This window comes from Gallus gallus, chromosome 8 (genome assembly GCF_016699485.2).
Source record: "Gallus gallus isolate bGalGal1 chromosome 8, bGalGal1.mat.broiler.GRCg7b, whole genome shotgun sequence".
Classification (NCBI taxonomy): Eukaryota; Metazoa; Chordata; class Aves; order Galliformes; family Phasianidae; genus Gallus; species Gallus gallus.
In genome coordinates, this window is record NC_052539.1 from 2,593,171 (window position 1) to 2,611,464 (window position 18,294).

Consider the following 18,294-nt stretch of genomic DNA (forward strand, 5'->3'; position numbering starts at 1 on the left):
TGGCCCGGGAGAACCGCGAGGGAGTGCTTAGGAACGCTGTAGCCGCCAAATGATGTTACAGAGAAAGGCTATTTGTAATGTGTAAGCCTCAAGTCACGTGCGCCGGGCAGCTGTTGAAGGAGAATGCCAGTCGCTTTTTCACGGTATTTGAACGCTGGGGCTCCGCTGTTGGCGCAGCTGTTTGAAATGTCACCGCGGCCGCAGCAGCCCGCCAACCCTGCACCGCCAGCAGCGCGCACCGCAGCCCGCCGCGCCCGGCCGGCGGGGGGCGCCGCGCGATAGATAGCATCGGCGCGTGCTCAGTTAGCGACGGCGTCGCTGCCTCCTGCCCGCTGCTGGCGCGGGGAGCGCGGCTGCGCGCTGCGCCGGGACCCGGAAGCGGCGGAAGCGGTCGCGGGGCGGTGCGGGAGGAGCGGCGTTCAGCGGCCGAGCGGGTGCACGGAGCGCCCGGCGCCGCGCTGGTGTGTGAGGCCGCGGCAGCGCGGGGGGGGACACGCCCGAGGGCGAGGGAGGGCGCGGCCATTTTGTGTCTCGCTCGGCGGGGTGGGGGCAAGCCGGTGAGGGGGCCGGGCCCGAGGCGCCCTCTTTGCTCCCGAGCGCGGGGCTGTAGGGCCCCGTCGCCGTCCTTCAGGCGAGGACCCTCGTCCCGGCCCGGGGCTCCGCGGTGGGTTTGCCGGAGGGGAACAAAGGCGGCGGGCCGGGCGGGGCCGAGCGAGGCGGGGAGCGGCCTGGCGTTGGCGGTGACAGGCGCGGGGACAGGGCCGCGCCCGGCGGGAGTGTGCTGGGGGCTGCCCTCCGTTCGGGGCTGTAATAATAATAGCGCACTTCGTGCAGTAATAATAGCGCGCTGCCGTCGCGCAGTATTTCACGGGCTATATGCGTCTGCGAGGGCAGCAGAGCTGACCGCCTCGTCTCCTACTTCTAATAATAGGCAGCAGCCGCGCGTTCGCTCGGAGCCGTGCGGTGTGGCGGCCTGGAATGGGACGGGGCTGTCCGAGCTCCATAAGTGCTTCGAGTGCTTTTAGAGCTGAGTGCAATGCGGAAAGCGTGAATCTAAAGAGAGTTATTGCTGAGTGCTAAATGCTATTGTTGTCGTAATTCTTTTGCAGATTATGAAATTGCTGTTAGGTATTTTCTCAAGGAGGTCTGGAGCGGAAGCAAGTCTCCACAGGAATTCTTTGTCAGTCACCTATGAAGCTCCTGGTTTTAAAGTTGTGCTTCTGCAATGAAGAAAAGGAGACGGCTCGCTGCAAATGTAAACGAAAAGGTTCACCTTGGCCGTGAGAAAGTTGCTTCGGATCAGATTCTTGTAGTAGATTGTGCCCAGGAAATTGTCTCCAAGCCTGCGGAAATAGCTCCTGCAGATCAGCTTGAATCTGCCCCAGAACTTTCACCCTCGTCGGAGCAGAGGAAGCTCCTAAGCTCCTTGCAGTACAACAAAAACCTGCTCAAGTACCTAAATGACGATAGACAGAAGCGTCCGTCGTTTTGTGATCTACTCATAATCGTAGAAGGAAAAGAATTTAGTGCTCACAAAGTTGTAGTGGCTGTTGGGAGTAGTTATTTTCACGCCTGTTTAAGCAAAAATCCAAGCACTGATGTCGTCACGTTAGATCACGTAACTCATTCTGTCTTTCAGCATTTGTTGGAGTTTCTGTACACCTCTGAGTTCTTTGTATATAAAAATGAAATTCCCCTGGTGCTGGAAGCAGCAAAATTTTTAGATATTATAGATGCAGTGAAGTTACTGAATAACGAAAGTGTTTCTAGCATCCAGTCCGATGTGGTAACTGACACACCTACACCAGTAGAAACGCTAAACGAGCTGACTGGTAAACTGCTGAATAGTCATCAGTGCACTTTCTGTGGCCGAAGTTTCTGTTACAAGAAGTCTTTAGAAAATCATTTGGCTAAAGCCCACAGATCCCTTTCGCTGGAGAGAAAACATGGGCTAAAAATGGTTGAGAAAGCAGGCTTTTCCACTCGACGGTCCACGAGAAACCGTAAGTGTCCGGTTAAATTTGATGATAGCGATAGCGAAAGTGATGATGCATCTGACAGCAATTTGGAAAAAGTCAATTCTGACAAGGAACCATCTGATAGGAGTGAGTTTGAAGACAGTGGAAGTGAATGTAATGCTGATGAAGAAGGGCAGGAGGAAGAAATGTCAGGTGAAGATTCAGACACTGAAGAGCAAAGCGAAAAAGAACATGATACTGAGGAGGGTTCCGAGGTAGCTGATTCTGTGGGAAGCATTCCTGAAGGCTTAGCTCCGGTCATCATTCAAAGCAGTAACAAAAAACTGCTGCAGTGTCCCAAGTGTGACAAAAAGTTTGATCGAATAGGTAAGAACAAGCAAATTGGGTAGCTCTCTTTCGTTTATTCTGTGTGGTGCTGCCAATTATATGGGAGATAAACAGAGCTGTTTCACAGAGGGTGAAGATCAGAATTTCTGGGTGACTCCCTTTAGATCATGGTAACTGGGAAAGAAACTGTTCCTCATAGCACTGGGACTTTTTTCTTACAATAGCTGCATTGTTTCTTTCATCATTTTGAAAGTTTATACAACGAGAGGTTTGTGGTGTGTGTAAGTTCCTACTTAGAGCAGTGTGTTTAGCTTGCTCTTGATCAAAAAGTTGTTTAATACGACTCTTAGAACTGTTTTGTTTTCCTGATCTGTTTTTTTTATGTTATAGTCTATTAAAAAAATATATATATACTTGTGAATTATTTTGACTTTTTTATACAACTTGTTGTTTTGAAAGTACTTGGGTTAGTTGAGTTTATAAACAGTCTTGTCTTCAGTGTTATCCACATTTTATAGATGGGGACACTGCAACTGAGGTGCAATTAATTTCCCAAATTCCAAGTTATGTAATAATATTAGCTGTTCGGTATTAGAACATCAAGACTTGACCTGTACTTTAAATGCCATGTTTTAAAATTGAAGAAAATCAGGAAAATTTCTTGATATGATGCCTTTCCTTTAAATGTTGAAAGGCTGTTGTGCACAAATAAATGGCTTGTGAAAATGTAGTGTTGTGTGCTTTGAACTTTCGTGCATTGGAGGCTCTTTTTGCCCTTTTGTGACTAAGAATTCTAGGTTTTCTGCTTAAACAAACGAACACCAACCATGAGAAATAATGTTAAATCAAGTGATATACACAGTATTTCCTTGTAAACTTGTATTACCATAGGTTTTACTATTTGAAAATATCTTTCTTAAAAATACCAGTTCGCTGCTAAGGTGTTTGTTGTTCTGAAAAGGCACTTCACAGTCAGTATAATAAAGGTACTCGGGTATGTCCGGTGCTTGGAGAGTAGGGTAGGCAGTAGGGTTGAACAAGTGGGATTCAAAATTCTTGCACATATTTAACAGTAATACAGAGCAATTGTATTTTTACTCTTAAATTTACAAATAGCTATGATGGAAGTGTATGGAGGAACCTCGCATGAAATACGTAAGTGATCATCGTGTAGCTTTCAGTGGTGTAAACCAATAGAAATCTGTAGATGTGTGTGGAAGGTACCCAGACCTTGACTGAATTATTTTAGAATTTAGAATCAAGCCCCAAATGTGTATTGTAGGTGATATCTCTTATATTTATGCTAATAAATATTTTTTTTCTGTTGTTATGTAGGCAAATATGAGAGTCATACACGTGTACACACAGGTGAGAAGCCTTTTGAGTGTGATATATGTCATCAGCGCTATTCAACGAAGTCCAACCTGACGGTGCACAGAAAGAAGCACTCAAGTGATACAGACTTTCATAAAAAGGAACATAAATGTCCCTACTGCAATAAGCTGCATGCAAGCAAGAAGACGTTAGCAAAACACGTGAAGAGGCAAGTATGAGCTAATTTTCCTCTGGTTTCTGAGGAGTCTTTTATGCAAACAGCAATTTTTTGCTCTATTTATATAATTGGTTGTTAGTATCTCTTCAAAGGCCCTAGGGATTAGCAATGTCAAACTAACTTGCCAGATACAGTGCACAAGAAGTGACTAAATAGCAATTCCACAGCAGTTCTGTAACTATTACAGTACCATAGGTTTTTAGGTAAATATTAGAATGCTCAGATAAGCTATTAGAGTCAGTCAGGGTACAAGTCTTCATAATTACCTGTTTGTTTTTTTTTTTAATTTGAAGGAAGGATGAAAGGCCGTTGATTTTATATGTTGATACTATACTGTTGGTGATAATAGATGGATAAACAATTTCCCTCCAGATTCTTTTAGGTTAATAAATGGTTTATGACAAGTCTAATTACAAGGTATTCGTATTTACATACCACTTTTTTTTTCTTTGTAAATATCCATTAAGTGTTCTAATTTAAATTGTCCTTTGTGTCACCAATTGTCATATGAGGTTCTAAAGGAGTCTATAGTCAACACTGTTTTCCAGCTACATGTGCCTTTAGAACTGCTTACTTATGAGGGTCCTGTTCTGCTGTTTGATCAACTTTTATGGCATACAGAGTTTAGAAATTGGTATGTGGTGTTTGGGTGATCTTCATCTTAGCGAATTAAGAATGCTTTCTGCTGCTGTCCTTCCCCTAGGTTTCATCCAGAGAATGTGCAAGAATTTCTTTCTATTAAAAAGACAAAGAGTGAAGGTTGGAAATGCGATGTAAGTAGTACTTCAGTAGCTCTGTTTTTTCATGTAGATAATAAGCTGTTTTGTGACCTGAATGCTGAAGTGAAAATAAGGTATATGTTTCTGTGAAATTTCAGCAAGCTTTTTAAGTATAAATTTCTTCTTTATGTGTGAATTTAGAGGCTGAATTTCATTCTCTGTGTTCAGTTTGTGACTAAGTAGAGCACCAAGCTGAATTATAAAATAGTTTGAAGGGCCTATTTTTTTCCATGTGATTAGCTATTACTTTCATTTGAAGTACATCAATTTGCAGATGATTACACTTGAGAGTTATGAATGCTTAAACAATGGAGTATTTGTTCTTCTGTTAATCACACACTTCAAGCACTGACCTTAAGTATACATTTTATGAAGGCTTTGAAAGTGCATGTTAAGTTTGAGATGTTTTCTCATTTAGCTGCACATGCATGTCAGCAGAATTGTAAATTTGTATGAAATCTATCTCTAGATTTAAAATCATAGAATACTTTCCATCACTTTCTGCAAAAGTGTGTATGTGTGAAATCTACTGTAAAAAGAGAAGTGCAGAATTTGCATTCATTCTCTCTCCGCTGCCAGATAACGTTTTAAGGTTTTAAATGTGGTTTTCTGTTTTTAAGGTAATCAGTATGCATTTATTTTTGGTCAGGACAGTTGTTTTGTTTAGCTATTTACTGTAAACATCTATATGTCTAATAGTAGGTGCTGTAACATGATATAATTACTAGTCTCGCTTTGTGTATGAACTTTGGCTTATAAACATACAGGTGAAGGTTGGGAGATATCAGCTGTAGGCATCAGTAGTGTTCATTCTGCTGGTGACTGCAGCATGATTGGAGGTATTGCACAGCTGCCTGAGGGTGTTCTCTTCCAGTCGAAGTTATGTTGTATGAACGTATTACAGATTCCATTTGCTACTAAATAAGAAACATTTTAAGAGCAGGAATTAATCGTACAACTATGTACAGGGAGATGACTGACTGTCTCTGCTCTGCCCTTGTGAAGCCCTATCTGGAGTACTGTGTTGAGGTCTGGGGCCCCCAGTATAGGAAAGATGTGGTGCTGTTGGAGAGTGTTCAGTGGAGGGCAATGGAGATGATCAGAGGGCTGGAGCACCTCTCTTGCAAAGACAGGCTGAGGGAGCTGGGTTTGTTCAGCCTAGAGAAGAGAATGCTGTGAGGAGATCTTATCGCTGCCTTCCAGTATTTACAAGGGGATCATAAAAAGGAGGGAAATAAACTTTTTACAAGGGTAGACAGTGATAGGACAAGGGGGAATGGTTTTAAGCTCAAGGAGGGAAGGTTTAGATAGGATTTCGGGGAAGTTCTTCACAGAGAGAGTGGTGAGGTGCTGGAACAGGTTGTCCAGAGAGGCTGTGGATGCTCTGTCTCTGGAATTATTCAAGACCAGGTTGGATGGGGCCCTGGGCAGCCTGGTCTAGTACCGGATCTGGAGATTGGTGGACCTGTCTGCAACAGGAGGTTCAAACTTGATGATCCTTGGGGTCTCTTACAACCCAAACCATTCTATAATTCTATTCAATGATTCTGTGGTTCTTACTTTAATAACAGCTAATAATTCTTATTCCTTTAGGCTTTGATTCTTTGAAAGTTGCAAATATTCTGTGTTTCTAATGCATGTTTTAAGGTTATATTTTTCTGTTGGGATTTGTAAAAGCATGCTATCAGACAATTTCCCAGTCGAAATAAAGGACAGGTATGACACTAGTTCTACAGTGGATTATACTGCAGAAAGGGCTTTCATCACTGTCCCACAGAGGTGTGTGTTTTACTGTCTGAAAACAAACTAAAACTGTTTGCTTTTTTTTTTTTTTTTTTTTTTGAGTTAGGTTGATTTCTTTTCAGGAAGAGTCTGCTAAACATCAGAGTTGGTAGAAAGAAGGGAGGATGGAGCATTTGGCTGTTTACAGGATGCCAATGTTAGTTTGATTTCATTTCTTCTATGTCCTAATTTGCATGGTGTAATATATTAGGATTTATATAGACTCAGGTTTTTCTCTACAGAGTGGAGGTGGAGTAAACTGTTAAAAGTAGATAAATAAGGAAAAAATATGATGACAGTGGAAGTATTTTTGATGAAATATACTATCGTTTTAGATTTGTAAGAAGTCCTTCACTCGCAGACCTCATTTGGAAGAGCATATGATCCTTCACTCTCAGGATAAACCATTTAAGTGTACCTACTGTGAAGAGCACTTTAAATCCCGATTTGCAAGACTGAAACATCAAGAAAAATTCCATCTCGGTATAGAAACCTCCTTCTGACATGTAAACAATAGATTTAACGTAAAACTTCCTTCACCATTGTATGTCCTGATCAGTTTGGTTTCTAACTCATCCGCCCCTTTTTTTTTTTCCAATTCCTTCTCTTTTGGATTTTACTTTAACTTTCCATTCAGATGTCTTATTGAGACATTGTATCTTATCTACATCACATCTACTGGGAGAACTAAGTTTACTTCTGTGTTTTAAAAGTGTTTTGTGTATATTGGTTCTCAGCTGTTGAGTCAAATTCTCCCTGAAGTTTTCCAGATACCTTCCTCTTACTACCAAATATTTACACCAGTTAGGAACTAGAAAGTTAATTGGTGATAGCAATGGGAATGTGGGTTTTGGAACAGTTAAAGTGGGCTTGAATATTTTGACTAATAATTCTAATTTTTGCTTTACAGTCATGATACTTGCCAGAATAACTGGTATTAGGATTAAAGGGGAAATTCAAGGAAGTTTAATTAAACTGTACTGATTGTATTAAACATCAGTCATTTACTAGAAGAATTTTTTTCTTTGTTTTGCAAATTGATAAGGGTTTTTACAAGTCACTAATGTGTGTATCTTGTTTGGTTTAACTGACAGATTTACGTGTGTCTGTTTACCTGTAGGGCCTTTTCCCTGTGACATTTGTGGGCGACAGTTTAATGATACAGGAAATCTGAAACGCCACATAGAATGTACTCATGGAGGAAAGAGAAAATGGACGTGCTTCATCTGTGGCAAATCTGTTAGGGAACGGTAAGGAGGTGCATGACTGCTTGAACTTCGGCATTACAGAAATACATAGCATAAGTTCTAGATTTGACTTTTTAATATATAGGAAACTATTTCAGAGGGCTAGTATGTCAAAACTAAGTGTAAGTGGCACAGGTAACACATAATTTACTGATGACCAGTAACAACTGTGCGTAATGTAGATATGAAGCAGAATTTTATTAAAGATGTCTTACCTCTCACCCACTTCAGTTAGGAATCCTGTATTTGCCAGAATGTCTTGCATTTGTTTGGAAAAGAGTTTTCTGCTGTAGATCTCTTGGTAAATGCACTGATGAGGACAGGAAGATGACAAACACTGGTGAGAGTGGCTGAGAAGGAATTGGACTTTTGCAAAGAGTTTCATGGAAGATGGAATAATATTTTATAATATAATATTATTTAGTTCATACACATACCAGTTCTATATACGTTGAATTTTATTTTCCAATTCCTTTGCTCAAGAAGGATTGCTACTGGCATGCACTTTTAGTTTTTTGCACTTTGCAAAGGCAATACTAAAATAAACTTGCAAACATACATACACGAAGTAGCTCTATATGTTTAAACAAGCTCTATGAGGAATGAAGTTAATAGACTTCCATGATCTGGATGTCTTTCCATTTTGCTAGTAAAGCTTAGAGATACGTAGTGACATATTATGTAGAAGATACTGTCAAAATTGATGTTTTCTTCAAAGTATGTTGTCTTAGAGTACGTTGGGATGATGTTTTGTTTCTTCGTTGATATTGTGTCCAGCTGGTTCAGTAAATTGTAGATGTTTGGGGGTACTGCCTTTGGATGTATGCGCGTGTGTATTTGCATAAATTCAGATAGTTATTTGGATATGTTGTGATCTATCAGAATTAAACTGAGAAAATGGTGATCTATTTTACTTCAAAGTGGCAATGACATTGCTTAAAATTGAATTCCACTGCCTTTTTAAAATAGAACAACTTTGAAGGAGCATCTGAGAATTCACAGTGGAGAGAAGCCTCATCTTTGCAGTATTTGTGGGCAGAGTTTTCGTCATGGAAGCTCTTACAGGTACAGATTTTTATTAGGTACAAAGCTGACGTGTCTTATTTGGTGATTTATTCACTTTGTCAACATAATACTTTGTACAGTGTTTTGATGTATTCTAACTGAGGGCATTGGTACATGTTTAAATCATGTTTAAATTTTGAATATGTATTAATAATTAGTGAGAAATCATTCTTTTTTTTTTAATATAAAACATATTAGCAGTTTCGGCACAGAATCCCATATGAATTTTGCATTCAAGTTGAATTTTGCGGACTTGTGAAAATACTTGAGTCTTTGTTAATCAGAGAGAAAATAAGTGGAGGCCTGAAATATTGTGTAAAATTAATTTCAGATGTGAGAGTTGAGCTCTGTCCCCTGTTGCTTTTTCAGAGTCATAAAGAATATTTCAACTAAATGTTATTTCCTAATATTTGTGAGTAGCTTTAAAAAAAAAAATGATTTTTCTGATAATTTTGCACTGAAGTAGCAGTACGGATTATATTAAGAGTTGAGTTTGGTGGCTGTATGACGATAAATTTGCTAATCTTGAGCAGCTACGTGAAAGTAAATTTGTCTCCATTGTAATGCAGACTTCATCTAAGAGTCCACCATGATGACAAGAGATATGAATGTGAAGAATGTGGGAAAACATTTATTCGGCATGACCATCTGACAAAACACAAAAAAATACATTCAGGTAGGCACGTTCTTTGAAGTTTGTCTCAGAAACAGCTATTTTCAAATAAACGTATTACGGATTTTCTTCAGTATATATCTGTGTGATGGTTTTGACCGAGTACTTCTAAGGTCTGCTTCAGTAGCGTTAACCTTACGTGTTTTCAGAGTTTATATGCTAAATGTTTCCTCCATGTTTACCTAGAAAGCCAGGGGACAGTCAAAAACATGTAACAGTGAATTGCTTTAAACTATAATAATAATAATAAAAAAAGCAAAAGTGAAAAGGAGGATTTTTTTTTAATGAGCTCAGATTTCTTTTTTTTAATAGCAATTTTGTGAAACTTTAATACCACAACAAAGAAGAAGCTGTCACAGTCTCTATCATAGTTTGTACACTGATCACTTCAATGTAAAAGCATCACAGAGGTGTTTCTAAAGTTCTCTGTTCTGGGGAACGAGAAAGAAAGGGAAGTGGTAGTTGTCAGCCCTTAGAACAGCCAGATAGAGATTGTCTGAGGGAAGAAATAAAAATAAAAACATCTCCCAATTGCCCTGAGTCTAGGAAGGTTACAAAATGTATAGGTAGAGCAAAGATTCACTAGGGACTTTTTCTTAAAACATAGTCTGAAGGGAACACGGCCTTCTACTAGGCAAAATACTTCATAGGCAGCATGAAAATATGAAAGTGATCAGAGTCCAAGCTTCCTGAGCTTTTACCTTGAAGGACAGCTTCTTTGTTTAGTGTTCAAAAACATAATGTCTGCTATAAAATAAAGAAATCTTTTTGAAAACTCAAGTTTTCAAACAAACAAAAAAATCCTCTTTTCTACTCTATTTGCTTTTTCCCCCTCTAGAAAGTTACATTCTTTGACTGTCCACACTCCTACTTACATGAGAAGAAACATTCTGCCACTATTTGGAAGATCTCAAGATGACTAAAAAGAATCAAGATTCTTTTAAGCAGCAGAATAAAAGCAAAAGGTAACTATGTAAATCAGGATAATAAGATAAACTCTGTGAAGCAATTCTATGTTCTAAAAATTAGTGGCCGAAAATAATTGGTATGTTTAAGTAAGCTTCTCTTTTATAGCCTATGAATTCTTGCATATACTACGTTTCTGACTGTGAAGAAGAGAGTAGATTCCTAGTCATTCATTTGTACCTCTTGTACAGTGAGGGTCTGATGAAGCGTCCCTTAACTCATGAAAATGAATTTGTATGTAGGAATGAGGATAAGGTCAGTTATGTTCATGAACAAGAAATGGTAAAAATCTTTGCTCTGATAGAAATACCCTACTTTTTTAAACTTTGTTCTTTGATAGCAGGTAATCCTTTGGTATAAAAATCAAGTAAGGTATGGAAGAGCTTGATTTGGATCTAGTCTATTTGTTACATTGCAACTCTTGAACAGTTAATAAGTTCCAAAAGGTTTAACCAAAATGTATTGAATTTTGTCTTTAAAGGAGAAAAAGCACATCAGTGTGAAGAATGTGGAAAATGTTTTGGCCGTAGAGATCACCTCACCGTTCATTATAAAAGTGTTCATCTAGGAGAAAAGGTTTGGCAGAAGTAAGTGCTGGCAATTCTAATAACTGCATAAACACATCTGCAGCATAACTGGTTTTGTTAAGACTTGCATGTTCATGCAGGACTGCAGTTACCTATGTGTCTTTTATGTCCATTATCTTTGTCCTTGGTAAAGATACCATTATAGTTTGAAATGGATGTCAGAAAACTGCCTCTTCAATTGAAGCAAGTTCTTTTCTTTGTAGTGTAATGAAGTTAAAAAAAAACAGAAACAAAAAAAAATCATATATAATCCCATAGAAGTCTATCAGATAATTGCTGTCTTGGTGTTGTTCGAAATGAATGGTTTGTTGTAATATTTCTTACATACTAATTAATAGTGAATTATTAGACATCATTTAAGCACTGTAATAACTTCTACTCTTACCTATTTAAGAAGCTGGAAGTAGGTTGTTGATTCTGAAAGGAGGTAAATACTTGGAAAACCTAGGTATTTCTAAACATTTAAAACACAGTGGGGTTTTTAAATTACTGAGTTCCAAAAATGAGCTTTTCAGAGATGTTCAAATAAACTAAAATTATTTGTTTTTCAAATAATGTATTGAAATACATTATGAAATACTGCTTGTACTCAACACTGTGTGGAAGCCATTATTAACTTGTCTATGTTGGAAGCACAGTAAATTGTCCTTCCATTTTTTGCTTTTTTTTGTGGGGAGTTTTTTGGTGTTTTTTTGCTTTTCTTGGTAGCCTGTCAACTAAACCTCTCCTAATAATGAATTTATGGCACAATTGTACCAGACTGAAAGCCTCGAATGGGTGTTAGTCAAAAATGTTACTGAAAGACATATCTGGGAAAAGGAAAAAAGTTTTAGTACTCTTTGCTCCTTGAATGTTAGCTGTCAATCCCAGCAGAGAGTATGAGTTTTAGTGTGGTGGAAGTAATTGGCTTTACTGTTACACAGGTGATGGAAAATATGAATATAAGTGTAGAGGTTTGGAAACCTGGATTTTCATCTATTTTGCAGTTAAAGACTTTAGAAAGGACTGTACACATAGTTTTTTTCCAAAACGGCTAACAGTAAAGCTATCTAACGCAAAATATATTTTTTTTTCTTTAAAGATATAAAGCAACGTTTCACCAATGTGAAGTCTGTAAAAAAGTTTTTAAAGGAAAATCAAGTTTGGAAATGCATTTTAGGACACATTCAGGTAAAAAAACAAAGCTGCATGGGAACTTATTTTTGTATTTCAAAATTGATGCTGTTACTTAATTTATTACAGTTGTTAAGCATTCAGAGTAAGAGTATCAGGATGCTGCCAGACTTATTCTTCGTGTACGTTGGCTCTTTCTGAATACTGCCTTCTGAATATGTGTATCTTGAGATGTTGAGAATCCTCAGTGTAGGTTTGTGGTATGTCTCCACACCCAGACCACGTAATCAGTTTAGGGGTACAGAGATACTATATTTCAACAGTTTATCTGAATGAGGATTTGAAACCCATTTGGAAGGTTTTATGTCTTCAGAGAAAGTCATCGTCCTTTCAAAATGTGAAGTATAAACTAAGCTTATTTAATAGTGGTGCTGTAACTGTTGAAAGGCAGGTCTTTTTTCTTTTTCTTTTTTTTTTTTTCTTTTTTAGTTAGTTTTATATTCTGATTGTTTTTATGACAGAAATCCCAAATACTGGGAGAAGGGTTTGGCAGTATAACTTCTAAACTTTCAAGGGCTCCCTTGATTCCTGAACATATGCTCTTTATTTTCAATATGCTCACTTTATGCTGGGCTCCTATGCTGTGTACAGTTTATCTATTTATGTTTAAGGTGGAGTTTCTCTAAAATCAATGATCTTTACACCTTTTCTTTGCTTCTTTATAGGTGAGAAACCATACAAATGTCAAATCTGTAATCAGTCTTTTAGAATTAAGAAGACATTAACAAAGCACATGGTTATTCATTCAGATGCTCGACCATTTAATTGCCAACACTGCAATGCAACATTTAAACGAAAAGACAAACTGAAATACCATATCGATCATGTTCACGGAACAAAGGCTGCAGAGGAGGCACTGACATCTTCTTCGGAGGAAAAACTAGTCTCCTTACCAGTACCATACACTTCCGATGACAAAGTTTATCAGACTGAGGCTAAACAGTATGTGGAACAGCCCAAAACCTATCAGTCGGAAGCCAAAACTTTGTTACAGAATGTATCTACAGAAGTTTGTGTGCCTGTGACTCTGGTTCCAGTTCAGATGCCTGATCCTCAAGCTGATCTAGTACAGCATACTACTCAGTCACATGGCATTCTTCCTCCACAGCATGAGCAGGCAGATTATCAACGCGCGACAGATCTATCGTTTCTAGAGAAATATACTCTTACTCCACAGCCTGCAAATATTGTTCATCCTGTAAGACCTGAGCAAATGTTGGATCCTAGAGACCAGTCATATCTTGGAACTTTACTGGGCCTGGATACAGCTCCTACTGTACAGAACATTTCAAACAATGAACATTCGTGATCAGAGCCTAACATTCCACCTAATTTACTAAGCCATTAGCCAACAGGAGGCTGATATGGCAATTAAGATTTATATTTTATATTTTATTTGGACTCATGAGTCTTCTGCATAGTTTTTGGAAAAACAGGTTTGTTTACATGATATTTGAACATTTAGGCACACTGATGTATACAGAGTGTTTCTTGTGATTTTAAGAGTTTATAAAATATTATAGATGGTCTTTTAAAAATTATGGTCTGAAATATCTTTTAAGGATAGTTGCTGAGAAAATGTAATTATGTATCTGCCTATTAATTTAATCTTTTTTTGCCTTTCAGCATCTCACTGAGTTAAAGTTATAAGTCTGATAGAAAGCATACTGGAAGAAAAAGGACTATCAAATTCATTAGAAATGGTAAGCGTAGGCAGTAATACAAAACACAGACTTCAAATTATGTTTCACGTGTAAATTAAAATTGAATCCTCAGGCATCTTTGCAGAGTTTTTAAATTTCTAAAGACTCTGGAGCCAAGTTAATGGAGGGAGCTAGATAATTCAGAAAAGCAATTTAGATATTTCATGAACACAAAACAGGGAACTGTAAAGAACACTAGAAGTATAATTAGGCTACCTACATTTGGTCTGTTACTTCTTCCTTGGTCTTAATAGTGGTGTGTGTGTTTGAAGATTTAGACAATACTATTGTCTAATTTTCTGCTGTTAGCCCTATACAATTTTAGTATATGTTTTTCTTTCTCAGTCACATTTGTTTTCTAAAGCGTGCCCCACACTCTTAAGTTTGAAAGAAATGTCATGTAGCCTATAAGCAGTCATAAAGAATTGGAAAGAATTGACATGATTTATCCTTGTTAGAGAATCAGGTGAACCAGGATCCCCCTTAGCACGTTCATTTTCAAGTTATCTGCGATGAAGAAATTTAAAGGCAGTTATTTCCAGAAGAGCACTCCACTGTTTTAGTTAAAGAAAGAAATAATCACCAGTTATAAATCTTTTATGAGTTGCTAGCAATTTTTTTTTCACTGTCTTGTATTGTTTATAAAGCAAAGTCAAGCTCTAGAGTGTACTCCATGTCTTCAGTTATTTTTAGCTTTTTCTTTACTAGGAATAAGGTTTAAAAAAAAAAAAACAACTATTTTGAACTGTAAAGTCTAGCATAATTTACCATGAAATGTAGTATAATTTAAGGTCATTCAGCTTTCTATTTTAAGCCTAACTTAAGTTTTTCTTCTTTGTTTTTATTGTGAAAATTATGCCAAAGAAGTTATCATTTTATAACCTTCATTATTGCTCACAAGAATTGCAGTCTAAGGTAAAATATTCCCCAGTCTCCCCAGTAATCTGCTATTACTAAATTATTATATTAAAGTATCTTTAAAGTGGGAAACTGGATCTATACATATTATTGTAACTGTTGGATTTTTCCAGTGACCTGAAGACAACCAATCTGTGTTGAAAAGCTCTTTTTATCATCCCTGTTCTGTAAACTGTAAACACTGAAACTTTCAAATCCTGTTTAAATACTTTGGTGTGAGATTCTTTTAGTTCCCATTTACTTCAGTGTTGAGCAGTTTGCAGGAAGAAGGGCCAGAGCTGCCTGAATGTTCATACTTTGAAGCTTGTGCCCTTTTGGATTCTTAACACACCAAAGATTTCTGTTAGCTGTTAAGTAGTGGCAGAGTTGTAGTATTTTAAGTGTTACTGATATTTAAAAAGGACTTAGCCAAAGAAGCACAATAAAAGTCCTAAACGTTTAAGAGTTCAGTTTTTGAAACAGGACTACATATGTTTAACTGTTCTATGTTTGTATCTCTAAAGTAAAATTTAGAGCTGTGCTCTGGGAATGTTCAGACTGACATACTGTAAATATATCTGGTAAGAAGCTGAATACTAGCAAATATACAGCAATAATGAGGCCTTTGAATGCCACCTTCTGAAAGGACACTATCAAGTACTATCCTTCCTGCTTTCTAACTCCACCTTTATCTCCTTTCATAAACAAACCGTTTGTCATCTTTACACTCCATGACTTGGAAACTGCTGTTTTATCTGTAGTTTTCAAGTTTGTATGCACATGTCACATTACCATGTGATGTGAAACATGAGTTCCATTATTTGTAATTGTACAATTAAAAGAAAACTGGCATCAGTGGGGTCAGCGCAGTTCTCAGAATAAGAAGCCTAACCGTTTATTATTTCTCGTCTCTTCTGGCCTACCACAGAAGTAGGTATTGTAGGATTTGGATAAAACAATGACTTAAAATTAGTTGGTAACTATTTTGTTTTCTTTTGAAGTCCAGTTCTTTTGCAAGGCACTCTAGTAAAATACTAGAAGAGAATTTTGAGCACGTTTACTTGATAATGTCCTTTTAATCATTTGGGTTTTTTTGGGTTTTTTTGGGTTTTTTTTTTTTGATTGTGCCTTTTACATATATTCTGAATAATGGCTTTTCCTGTAATTAGTTGATTATTCAGAAAGAGTTAAGGTCAATATCTTTGGAAGGGCTTTGTGTTTTTGGATGCCCAACAAGGAACAGACTATAAAAAGGAAAAAATGAGCTCTATCTTCACTGTTTGGATGGCCAGAAATGCTAGTCATTCCTGGGGAAACAAAACAAAACAAAAAACAATATACTAGTCCTTTGATGTTCTTTTGTTTGCAGATAATCAGACTAGTTAATGTTTTAACCTGCTGGTCAGGCTGATCATTGCCAGTTGACAGTGAAAAAAAAAATAGGAAAGCTTACGTGCTGGATGCATAGTTTTTATTTTTAATATCATCAGCTGTAACTGTTACGGCTTTACATCTATTCGTGTATAAGCTATGTAAATTTTCATGGACTGGTATTCATTTGGTTGGTGGAAGTAGCTGATCTCTTATGGCAGGTGGTTCCTTTTGAGAGTTCTGGAGTTGGAAGGACAGAGCTTTGAACCTCACAGCTGCGTGGGTCAAAACTCCTTAAGTGTCTAGTACATCCATTTTAATATGTGTGTGTACTCTTAAAATAGTCATATCCTGTTAACCTGGAGGGCATTTTTACACTACAAGCTGTGTTGTGTCTGGCAGTAATCGATCCAGTTGACTGTTAATTGCCAAAGAAGGAAGAAGGAGGTCTCTCAAATGTCTAAGGAATGATGAGTGGCGCATTGAAAGATGTTGGTCTTTTCCACGTGCTGACCTTTGGGGAGAAGGATTGGACTCCACATTGGTGCTCCAGACTTCTGTGTAGTTCTGAGAACCTACTGCACTCATTCTGTAAACACTGCATTCTGTGGGTTTTGCTAAACAAATTTGGTAATTTCTAGCTGTTGACTGGACTACCGTCCTTTCCTTAAATTGATTTTTCTATTCAGTTTTATTTATTTATATTGGAATTTACTCCTTGAGCACTGACACTTTTCCTACAGAGGTATGGTTGTCATGGCTTGTTTTTATTCTGAACATGAGAAATTATAATGGTGATGATGCATCTTCTGTAAGGCTTTGGTTTCCTTAAAACGTATAGTGCTACTTCAGTCCGGATTATTATTGGGGTAGCTATTTTTAAAGACGTGTCTGGCCAAAACACTATCACGAAAGACGGACTTGCTGTCATTAAAGAGCTAAACTTATTTTCATAGTAATAAATACGAAAGAGTATTCAGAACACTGAGGAATGATTTTTCAGTTCAATTAAAAAATAGTAATAATTATATCGGTGTAGAAACTTGCACAAAGAAAAATGACTGAATTCTGAGAAGGTTATTGCTGATGATTTTTTTTCTTCCCCTTGAAAACAACAGCAAGAAATGTGTTTTTTTTCTTGTGTTGAGCACACACACATGCTAGATTCCACTCTGCACATCGTACATTTATTGTAGTGCATTAGTGCATTGTCACCTGTAATCTTTTTTTTTTAATTTCATCATCTCAAAGTGATTTGGTTGTTTCATCATATGCATAGTGCAGGGCAGTCACTGTGTGAAGCCCATAGCGATCGTTCGCATAGTTTGTAAGAAATGGTTTGGTATAAAGGGATTTGAAGCATTAAATGACACTTTTTTTTTTTTTTTTTTAATCCCCCTGTACCATTTTGCTCTTGTTAAAATGTTGCTCCTTTTATATGAAACAATAAGGTGAAAGAAACTCAATATTTTGTCACTGGTATATGAAATACTGTGTTTTAAATGTGGTCTGTATAGGTTGGTATTTTAGATGGAAGTCTTTAAAGTTGTCTTTTTTGGAGAAATTCTTTGCTGTAAGGAAAAGTTAGGAAGTGTACTGTAAATGTAGGGGTACTCAGTCCAACGTGTAGTTTTTTTTGTTATGGAAAAGTAAAGTTCTTTTGTCTTAACATGGCTCGCTTCACAGGGCTTCTTGCAGTGGTGCTTGCTCTGTTTTGGTTTCTGCCTTGTCACTTGGAGCAGTATAGGAACACACTATGGAAACACAGCGCTCTCTGTGTCTTTTTACTTTTACAACTCCTGAAGGATAAACAAAGATGAGGCAACATTTTCGTCGCTCTTGTGTGTGTTACTTTTTATTTTAAAATATTTTGTAAATTAAATTTATTTAAAAAAAAAAAAAAAGCTTTGCTGCGATTGATTTTTTTTTTCTTTTCTTTCTTTCTTTATTTTTTGAGGAAGCGGCGATACTTTAATGTAATGTGTTGATTTATTTCTGTTACTCTCTCATTTTTAATTAACCTTCGGCGCTGGGTCCGCCCCGTCCCCAAAAGGCGGCTCCCTTCGGGGCGTCCCTCCCTCCGCGCTGACCGGCGCTGTCGGCCGTTTAAATAAAACGCCCGGCGCTCATTGGCGGAGCGGCGGGACGGGCGGCGATTGGTTGAGGCGCCGGATTTGAACCGGAGGGCGGAGG

The 18,294-nt window shown here is 37.8% G+C and overlaps 1 protein-coding gene across 3 annotated transcripts; it reads left to right on the forward strand.

Annotated features, from left to right (window-relative positions):
- The first annotated feature begins 362 nt into the window (after window positions 1-362).
- ZBTB41 (zinc finger and BTB domain containing 41) lies at window positions 363-18,010 on the forward strand. Of its 3 annotated transcripts, XR_005861830.2 has the most exons (12): window positions 363-461; window positions 1,110-2,345; window positions 3,642-3,849; window positions 4,562-4,631; window positions 6,755-6,902; window positions 7,540-7,669; window positions 8,636-8,731; window positions 9,301-9,407; window positions 10,852-10,957; window positions 12,039-12,127; window positions 12,796-13,566; window positions 13,757-18,010. XR_005861830.2 is itself a non-coding variant. In XM_004943123.5 (11 exons), exons 2-11 carry the CDS (start codon window positions 1,226-1,228, stop codon window positions 13,437-13,439), a joined length of 2,718 nt encoding a protein of 905 aa, XP_004943180.1. In that variant the 5' UTR covers window positions 363-461; window positions 1,110-1,225; the 3' UTR covers window positions 13,440-18,010. The 3 variants fall into 3 exon arrangements, 2 of the variants coding, with proteins under 2 accessions (XP_004943180.1, XP_004943181.1); XM_004943123.5 differs by having other exon boundaries at window positions 12,796-18,010; XM_004943124.5 differs by having other exon boundaries at window positions 381-664; window positions 12,796-18,010.
- The last annotated feature ends 284 nt before the right edge of the window (window positions 18,011-18,294 follow it).

Bases quoted from the DNA above. Each gene is read 5' to 3' on its own strand.
- ZBTB41 (XM_004943123.5), top strand. From the start codon at position 1,226: ATGAAGAAAAGGAGACGGCTCGCTGCAAATGTAAACGAAAAGGTTCAC. The intron at 3,850-4,561 runs GCAAGTATGAGC...TCCTTCCCCTAG, and splicing joins TTAGCAAAACACGTGAAGAG to GTTTCATCCAGAGAATGTGC. The intron at 9,408-10,851 runs GTAGGCACGTTC...TTGTCTTTAAAG, and splicing joins ACACAAAAAAATACATTCAG to GAGAAAAAGCACATCAGTGT.